Source organism: Conger conger, chromosome 6, assembly GCF_963514075.1.
Source record: "Conger conger chromosome 6, fConCon1.1, whole genome shotgun sequence".
In the NCBI taxonomy this organism is placed as follows: domain Eukaryota; kingdom Metazoa; phylum Chordata; class Actinopteri; order Anguilliformes; family Congridae; genus Conger; species Conger conger.
The window spans coordinates 35415312-35425132 of NC_083765.1; the positions used below are offsets into that span (position 1 = coordinate 35415312).

Sequence of the window (9821 nt, forward strand, 5' to 3'; positions counted from 1 at the left end):
CCTAACTATTTTACAAATGGCGTGCGTCAGCACCTGCTTAAAACTAAAGAGGCATACGGTATGTTAAACAAGTATGTTGTTTTCGTTCAACAACAAGGCGGTCAAATTACAGACGGGGAATTCACAGGTCAAGAGTTTTGCTCTTGCAGTCTACAGACGTATTTCGTAATAAAAATCATAAAGTTTTCGTCCGTACGTGAATATGAATACGCATTGTGAGCAGCCAACAAATACTTCTGAGTTGATGTCCTGGTGTTGATTTTTTCTAGGTTATTATTACATCAGCCGCATAGCTAGCTAGCGGTGTTGTACGTTCTATTGAGTATGCGCAATGGTGTGCTGTTCTTACAAAGCTTCCACGTCTAAACGCGAGTGTACATTAGCCAATCACAGGCGGCCACACTGTATTGAGAAACAACCCTGCCTACGATTTATATCAGCCGTCCAAAACTTCCTCTTCCACATTTGTCAACAGAACTTTCTTCTAGCGTTGTCTAGCTTTCAATTCTTTGCTTTTGGTCTTTGGGTAAGATTTGGAATCGCCTGACTCGTTACAATTTAAAGTAGATAAGTGCTACAAACCGTGTGTCTTTGTTTTTACGTTTGTGTGAATTTCGCGTAGCTTATCAAGTAACTGTTCAATTGATTGTCGTCTTTTTTGGGTTACACAACTCACTAGATTTAGTTTTGCAAAGGGCGGAAGCGTAAAAGTACATTTGCAAAAAAAATGGACAACCCGAGTACTTCTCCGGAACAAAGGACGCTTACGCTTGTGGTCAAAACGCCGAATCAAGCCCACCCTGATCAGATTATCAAAGATATTGATATAAACTGGACAGTGAAGGATTTGAAGAACCACTTATTCCACGTACACCCAATTAATCCGGTAAGTGGAAATCGGTCAATTGAAACAATGTATCGGTATGCAGTAACCTCGTGTCACAACAACTCTGTTCGCTATCATAAGCAAGGCCATGGGCAGCAAAACAGCAGTGTCGCTAACAATATACATTGGCCAATTCGAATCCAGTTTCTTTTTCAACCTACTTAAAATACCTATGTGACGCAATTGTGTCCTCGCAGTTTATAGAATTGTTAGCTAGAATCTTTAAATATGCATTTGTCGAAATCCCCTCTGATCAGGAAGCACTTCTCACACACATATAGTGACAGCCGAATTGATGTGCTTGGCTTCTGAGGACGCCTAAATATAGTGAAATGTGTTAAGTGTTTCATAGATACTGACTATTTAAACCGGCATTTTGTGACTCTGGGAATGTTTCTTCCTGTCAGTGACTGCCTGGGTGCATGATACCTTGAATAGTTTTCTTGTCAGCATGTAACTAGAGCTTGTAGATAAGCAGTAGCACGTGTTGGCGACCACAGGCTGACAGAGTGGACCTTGGTGTTGTGTAATGCCTGCTGTCCCCTGAACTTTGATTCCCCCCTCTCTCCCCGGCAGCTTGAGAAAGACCAGAGAATCATCTACTCAGGCAAGCTGCTCCTGGACCACCTGCTACTCCGAGATGCCTTCAGAAGGGTAAAACCATCCGTCAATCAATCCAAACATGTTTTTCTATGATCCATTTGCTATTTGTAGTCATCTCTAAATGCTTCCTCTGTATCTTTGAGTTGTTGTTGTTTTCTAGCCTGTTTTTGTGGAATGTAATCAGAAACAGTGGTTGGAATTGTCCTTTTTACAGATTTTAAAGACGTTTGCTTCATATCGCACTCAATGTGCTGAAATGGTTCAATCTAGTGTCTCTGCGTTTGGCACCCTGTGTTTCCATCCACTGTGGGATCCAGTTGTTGGGATGTAAAGCAAATGAAAATGTATTCACCGGAATCCTGCTTTTCTGGAATCCCTGACCTAGTAAAGGACATGTAAAATCTGTGGTGCCTCCCTCCTTTTGTTACTGTGCCTGAAGGGTACAATGGGAGCTCAGATTAATGACACAAAGGAGGCTGTAGACAGTCGCAACATCTCGTCTCGGAGACCCCCTGGTCAACTCAGCTCAGCCAAAGGCCTCAGTTTAGGTCCTGTACAGAACCCCCATTTTCATATTCCGCAGCTGCCTACTGTTTTGCATGAATTCACACTTTAGCTTCTATCCAAATGCTGAATTTTGACTGCAGTTGGGTGTGTCCAGCTATCTAGCGGAATATCACATTCCTGCTAAACCTGAACCTATATTCTCCGGAGTGGTTTTTCCCCAATCCTGTTTCTGTCCAGTTAGCAATGAAATGGTGAGCGGAACTGGTCAAACCATCATGCATAGGGACACTCTCTAGGACCAGGATTGAGGAACGTAGTGCCAGAGGATCTCAGGCCACCTCACAAGAAAATAATACGATAAATTGTGTGGTCTCATCCTGTGTCCTGTATTCTATATTCTGTGTTCTATGTGCCGTGTTCTGACCTGTGCTCAGTGTTCTAAGTGTTCTGTGTTCTGTGTTCTTCTCAGTCGGACCCGATGCCCACTATTCACCTGGTGTGTGCGTTCAGACCCCCGCCCCAGGGCCCGCTACAAGCCCAGCCCCAGGTAGGCCTCTGTCCTCTGCCTCCCTGGTGCACTGTTGTTGTCTCTGTCAATAGGCTTCTCTGTAAGAAAATACAGGATGTGCTACAAACCAGATGCTTATCTATACAGGAAGCGCTACTTCTGCTTTCTGTGGGGTAGAAACTTAAACCAGGCATATTGTTTCTCTAAAATGCTAGCGCAGCCTTTGATAATGAACAAAACTGCCTCGGGACTGCAAACAAGCCATGTGTACAGATCCAGAGGGCATGTTCTGGGCTGTTCGGTTTTCACAATGCCTTTTTGAATATTTCAAGATGAATCGAAGGCCTGAAGTCATAACACGCCTCAATTTATTACTGCTGATCTAGGATCAGTTTGGCCTGTTGGCTCCCAGTGGATAAGGTTAGGATGGGGACAGGGGAAACCTGATCTTCGGTCAGCACTCCTATTCTCAGATGCTGTATGAATACAGGAGTGCTGTCACCAGAAACCTCTTCTCCTGGGCCGTTGAGTGATACTCTTGTGTCCTGTGCGAGGCTGTGGGGGGGGGTGCTGATAGAGACAGGTGCATCCAGCGTTCCGCGCCATGCTCCTCGCCCTGTCCCTGGAGGCTCTGTTTGGGCTCTGTGTTTTTCTCTGAAAGGAAACCGATGAGTTGCAATTAGAGAAGACGCTGCAGTTTCACGCCAGATGGGGCTTTTTTTTTTCAGCCTCAATCTTGCGAGAAAATTGTGCTTGCAGAAAACCGTTGCCTGCTTTGTGTGTGTCTCTCTCTCTGTAGTGTAGCTGTTGTGTGTGTGTGTGTTTGTGTCTCTCTCTCTCTCTCTCTCTCTCTCTCTCTCTCTCTCTCTCTCTCTCTCTAGTGTGACTGCTTGTGTGTGTGTGTGTGTGTGTGTGTGTGTGTGTGTGTGTGTGCGCGCGCGCGCGCGCGTGTGTGTATCTTTGGAACTGTCTGTGTGTGTTACTGTGTGTATGTTTGGAACTGTCTGTGTGTATGTTTGAAACTGTGTGTGTGTGTGTGTCTCTCTCTCTGTAGTGCAACTATTTGTGTATGTGTGTGTATGTTTGGAACTGTCTGTGTGTGTCTCTCTCTCTCTCTGTAGTGTAACTGTATGTGTGTGTGTTACCGTGTGTATGTTTGGAACTGTGTGTGTATTTCGGGCATTTCCTAGAGTGCACGTGTTTGTGGCTTCAGATGTAAATAGTCTGTCGTCCCCGGCTTAGGTGACACCAGCGGAGCAGGAGAGGGGGGGTCCCTCGGCCCTCGTGACGGGAGGGAACTCAGACTCCCCTGATACCCCCCCTGCCACCTCGGGCCCCCAAGCAGAAGGTCTGAGGCACAGGGGACACCCCAGTGGCCCGACACCCGCCTGGACCAGCGCCACACTGTGAGTACTATACCCACCCCCAAACCCCCCCCCCCCCCCCCCCCCAAGAAGATTGGGGTTACATTACACTGTCAGCCTCCTGAGACTCAGACCGAGGGCTTGCTAGGAACATTAACAATGGGCTCAATTAAACGTGCTCTGGGTGACTTTTTTTGCTCAGGTTATGGTGAGTGTGTGCTATACCACCCTTAGACAACCGTTGGTGATTGACAGTGTAGGATATGCATAGGCGGCCTGTAGCGTAGTGGTTAAGGTGAATGACTGGGACACACTAGGTCTGTGGTTCTAATCCCGGTGTAGTCACAATAAGATCCGCACAGCCGTTGAGCAAGGCCCTTAACCCTGCATTGTCTCCTGCTTCGTCTAATCAACTGTACGTCGCTCTGGATAAGAGCGTCTGCCAAATGCCAGTAATGTAATGTCACACTGTTTGCTCTTTAGACTGTAGGCCGCCCTGTTGACTCACTATTGGCCATCTGATATATTGAACCTAGTTTTTGACCATGTGGCATGTTATGAGGCTGGAGGGTATATCATAATGTTGGTAAGGATGACTGTATTGTAATGATATCCATGGCGACCGCTGGATATATTATATCACAGTGTTGTTTACTGTGACGGTGCCGTATATTGGAACCGAGTTGATCTTGACCGCGTAGTGTAGGATGAGAATGTTGTTTACTGCGTTCATCATTTTGCTGACGGTGACCGTCGTGCACATCAGAATTTGTTTACGATGACCGCGGGGCCCGTGCCGAAGTTGCTGATGCCGGGCGCGCCGCGTATTGGAACGCCGTTAATCTGGACGGAGCGGCGTGACGACGGGATGTTGTTTGCGCTGACCCCTGGCCGCCTGACGTTGCTGGCGGTCATCGGCGCGTATGCTGGAATGTTGTTTATGTGGAGCGCGGGGGGTTATGGCTGTGCTTCTGACCGTTGGGCAATTCCTCCCCAGGCCCTCTCCAGCGCAGATGACCCACCCCACTTTCCCCACCTACTCTCTGTACAGCCCCCAGCAGCTGCTCTGGCTGCAGCAGATGTACGCCCGCCAGTACTACATGCATTAGTAAGTACCCACCCTCTATTCCTTATGTTAGTGAATGTTCTCTCCTGTGTGCTTTAGTAAATACTCACTCTCTGACTTACATTAGTGAATTCTCCCCTATATGCATTAGTAAGTACTCACTCTCTATTCCTTACATGAGTCTATATTCTTTCCAATGTGATTTAGTAAATAGTCACTCTTTATGACTTGCATTAGTAAATCGTCCTCACCATATGCATTTGTATTACTTACATTAGTAAACGGTCTTCTCTTGTACATTCTTTATTAAGTGCATGCATCATTAAGTACTCGTGCTACAACTATACTACCTAATTGGTACTGCTATACTTCATGCATTAGTGCATACTTATTCTGTACTACTGTAATACATGCATGGCCTCATCTATGTGGGTAGAAATGTCTGTATAAGAGAGCTGTCTGCAACAGAATGCATTCTACAAGAAGTCTGGGAATGCTAATCCTTCCTCCGCTCCTCTCACCCTGTGGAATTTGTTTTGGATGCCTTCTGCTGCCAAGAGCTGATCCAGGATCAGGTTACACGCACCACATTCCTTCTTCACCTTTTAGAGTTAAAGGTGCAGTCTGATTCAGGATCAGTGCTCGGAGGTAGAATCCATGCACTTCAACAGTGGTCTTCACCCGAGTATAGGGGAGTAGACTACCCATAATGCTGTGCAGGCGCTGTCCTCATTTTCCCCACACTCACCCCGTTCTCACCCCCTTCTCTCCTCTTTTGCTTTTTTAGCCAGGCCGCCATGGCAGCCGCTGCCTCCGCCCCTGTGACCCCCGCCACCGCCCCCCACCCTGCCGCCCTGCCCAATCAGGCGCCCATCGACAACCTGCCGGCCAATCAGAACGTGGCCGACGCCCAGTTCATCAACCCAGGCGGGGCCAACCAAAACTTGCGCATGAACGCGCAGGGCGGGCCGGTGATGGAGGACGAGGAGGACGGCAATCGCGATTGGCTGGACTGGGCGTACACGGCGGCGCGTTTCTCGGTCTTCCTGAGCATCGTGTACTTCTACTCCAGCCTCAGTCGCTTCCTCCTGGTCATGAGCAGCCTGCTCTTCATGTATCTGTGAGTGTGCCTTCATTCTCATTTACACATTCAGTCCTAGAAATATTCATATCTGCAGGTAAAATGTTAACTTGTCAGTCTGCTACCCGTACCTTTGAGTGCACCTGGCTTGTTACATAATCACATTGTTATGAACAGGTGTATGCGTACTTATAGTCAGTACTTTTTTTTTCTGCAGTTGAGCTGTTACGAGTCATCGGTCCGCTCCGCATGTTGACGCTAAATGGTTGGCGTTTATATAGCGCCTTTATCCGAAGCACTGTACAATCGATGCTTCTCATTCACCCATGCAAGGCAACAACTGCATGCAGCACTGATAGTGCTGTTATTTTTAAAACCTGTCCATTTGCTGTTGTACTGGGGGTGACATCACCGCCGCAGTATGAGGGCTCTGTTGTGCTAGCAGGAGCGGGTGAGCAGGTTCTGGTGCCGAGGCGGGAACAGCCAGGATACCGGTTGTTTGTTGTTTGGGGTGGGCTCGTCCGGGATTGTGTATGTGTGTGGGTGTGGATGTGGGTGTGCTTGCGTATGTGTGGTGTTTGTACAGCCTGAGGAAAGTCCTTCACTCGCCAGGTGCTGCCCTTGAGTTCTTAGATAAGCGCTGCGTCTGTGTTCCTAACCGCTCGTTCTAGAACCTGTAAGAAGGGTGGGGCTTGCCATGTATGGTATGTCTTTATCGTCACTCGTAGACGTGAATGTGTCCTTACGACTGTAAATGTCAACTTGACACATCAGTCTATCAGTATGTTCCTGGAGCTTAGGCAGGGTGAAAACCAAAAGCTGTTCAGCAGGGCAATCTTTGACTTATAAAGCAGGAACATTTATTTATTTTACAGTTTGGCTTTGGCCAGGCACTCTCAGAAACTGAACAATAACAATAACGGTTCACTGTTTGGCAATGCAGAGGATTCTTATTTATTTATTTTCTATACATTCCAGGCCGAACAGCAGCTATAGAGTAACTCTTAGCTCATTCCTCCTAACCCCAACCATTATGTTAAAATCTATTAAACTGATTTAGAATCACTACTTGTGGACCCATTCTTTTTCAACTCTGGCCGCAAACCACAGGCAACATGGCGCTGATATTGTGCACTGTTCATAGCCCTGCTCTGCAAGCTGATTGGCTGTCACACTCTGCCGCTGTTGGTTTCGGATAAGCTGGAGGTCACACGCAAGGACACGAGCGTTGGCTCATAAAAAAAGACCTGTGCGGGGATGACAGAGCACACCTCTGCCAAAGCCTCCGTAGCCGTGGCTAATCCGTCAGTTTGTCTCTGGCATTGATTTAACTGGTCTGGGAATGTTGAGTTGGTTCCAGTGCTGTGTTAAAAAGAAGAAAGTTGGAACAGACTGACACATTCATCCGTTGGATATCAGTCTGTTCTACTCGTCTTCCTAATCCTGTTCAGATGAGTCTTGCCCACCATTTTGAAATGTTTCTGTTAAGATGGCGGGATACTGAAGACTCGCCCTTTCTCTCTGTGTTTGGAGTCACACAGTTCTCCTGTATTTACCTGTGCCTCTGCTTCCTCCCCAGACACACGGCTGGCTGGTTCCCCTTTCGCCGTAGGCCTGTGGTCCCAGTTCCAAATGAACCAGCCCCTGAGGTTATCCAGAACCAGCAGAACCAAAACAGGAACGCAGAGCTGGTAAGCCCCAGACCCCCAGCTGCGTGTTGGTGAAGCCTCCAGTGGGCTAACTGAAATGGATTTAAACCTGCTGTTGTCTTTTTGCCGCTTTGAATTGTCACAGTCCCTGAAAACCTTCCTGTTGAGTGCTGGGGTACAGAGATACACAAAAAGGAGTTGGTGTCATATTGGCGATTTGGATTTTGATATTGTATTTTTAGGATGTCTTGTCATTTTGATCTATGAAGAACTGCCCTGCATTTCACTTTTGCTGTGTCAGGATGTGAAAGCTTTGAGGCTCAATATCTCAAAACAACTCAGAACGCAGCTGGAACCTTATAATTCCAATGTCACAGTGTGTGTGTGCACATACCTGTGTGTGTGTGTGTGTCTGTGTGCGTACTTGTTTGTGGTCTCAGTATTGACAGACCTCTGTTTGCAGGGGGATGCCCCTATTGGAGGAGGCGATGTGGATGCAGGCGTGGGGGCAGAAGAGGATGGGGCGGGGCAGGGAGAGGCTGGTCCCCTGACCGCCGTGCTGGTGCCGCCCTACAGAGTCTCTCTGGCCTGGACAGCCTGGGTCTTCTTCAAGGGCTTCTTCGCCTCTCTGATCCCCGACATCCCACAGGGCATGGCCAACTGAGCGCCAGCAGTGCGGTGGCACAGTGACCTCCGTATGGGGCGGGCCGAGCCTCTTTGGGGGGTGAAGAGTTTACGTGGTCGGAGAACGTTTTCGGGATGTGCCGTGCAGAAGGCTCATATGCACTGGTTTCTGTCACATTCCCTGTGACGGAAGACCTGCGAGCAACGTCTGTTAACGTATAAACATTCCTGCACCCTGACAAAGGAGGTCAGAGAACCGAGCACAGTCCTTCTCCAGAACCTGCACGAAACGATGTGTAATAATGTAAATATGTTTGTAACTGAAGGACAGCACTTTGTATACATATGAGTTTCTGTTTTAATATTATTATTATTATTATGCACGTTGCTTTTCAGTTTTCTTGACTTGGGGAGGCTTATCCATCCCTCCAACCGAAATGACGCCACCCCCCTCTTCCTGCATTCTGATTGGACACGGCCCCAGCCGGGGGTGTGACAATGCAGCGAGCGTTTGTGTGCATGCAGGAGAGAGAGGGAGAGAGGGAATGCTGGTGCGAGAAGAGGTATTATGTGTGACTGTGGAGGGAAGACGGGGGCAGATGTGCCCCAATAGTAGGACTGTGCAATGTTGTGAAAGAGGCGGCGAGATTAGGCTGAAGAGTCTCATTTGTCTCTTTCGTGTTGCCTTTGCCTTCTCAGCCAAAGCTGCAGCTAAAGATGCAAAATATGTTTTTATTAATCGAGTATCTCCTGATCCATAATTCATTTGAAGTAATAATTCTCAGCATTGGGGATATTAATCCTTCACATGCACATGATGGACATAGTTTAATGTTAATATCTCACTTTGGATCGCATTTAGTAGTTTATACAATACTAATCCCATTTGGGATGGTTCCTTTTAATGGTACGCACATACACTGAGTGTAGTTTTTATTATTTCTGCCAATTAAAGCAATCTGTTGATATATTTCAAGGCTTTCTTCGTAAAGACCAGCTCTGTTATTGATGCTAAGAGAATGTGTAAAACAGATCTGTATTTGCGTGAAGGTTTATTAAATACATGTATTTATTTTGTCAGCCTGGCCTCTGCTTTGAGTGTGCTGTTGGTCATAACCTTGAGTGGTCTAAGATGACTTACTACAAGGACTGAAGATCCTTCTTTTAACCGTGTTTGGAACGTGGAACGCAATGATACAAGTAATATATACATCCAAATTTATGTGCTTGATGCAGCAGAAAAAATGCCAACCGACAAATGCCTGCACATTACTATGTTCTTCCCGCACTAAAAATAATAAATTAGATTTTGACCACCATTAGTGCTTTGACCAAAGCCTTTTTGTTCATAATATTGAGGCCATCTATAAGTGACAATTTTTTGAAAGGTAAATTCCATCCCTAGAGCCCAGGTCTTGTGTTTGAAAACTGTAAAAAGTTTTCTGAATATGAGCAGATGGCAGGCGGGGAGCTGGAGCTGTTGATGCACCAGTAATTTCCCATAGGGTGTTTCTGTAATCTCTATAACCTTGT

At 46.9% G+C, this 9821-nt stretch overlaps 1 protein-coding gene across 1 annotated transcript; it reads left to right on the forward strand.

Annotated features, from left to right (window-relative positions):
* Positions 1-400: 400 nt before the first annotated feature.
* Positions 401-9368, forward strand: herpud1 (homocysteine-inducible, endoplasmic reticulum stress-inducible, ubiquitin-like domain member 1). Its single transcript, XM_061246447.1, has 8 exons — positions 401-886; positions 1463-1540; positions 2466-2543; positions 3747-3910; positions 4866-4976; positions 5722-6054; positions 7595-7706; positions 8128-9368. Exons 1-8 carry the CDS (start codon positions 728-730, stop codon positions 8326-8328), a joined length of 1236 nt encoding a protein of 411 aa, XP_061102431.1. The 5' UTR covers positions 401-727; the 3' UTR covers positions 8329-9368.
* The last annotated feature ends 453 nt before the right edge of the window (positions 9369-9821 follow it).

Bases quoted from the DNA above. Each gene is read 5' to 3' on its own strand.
- herpud1 (XM_061246447.1), top strand. From the start codon at position 728: ATGGACAACCCGAGTACTTCTCCGGAACAAAGGACGCTTACGCTTGTG. The intron at 1,541-2,465 runs GTAAAACCATCC...TGTTCTTCTCAG, and splicing joins TCCGAGATGCCTTCAGAAGG to TCGGACCCGATGCCCACTAT. The intron at 4,977-5,721 runs GTAAGTACCCAC...TTGCTTTTTTAG, and splicing joins CGCCAGTACTACATGCATTA to CCAGGCCGCCATGGCAGCCG.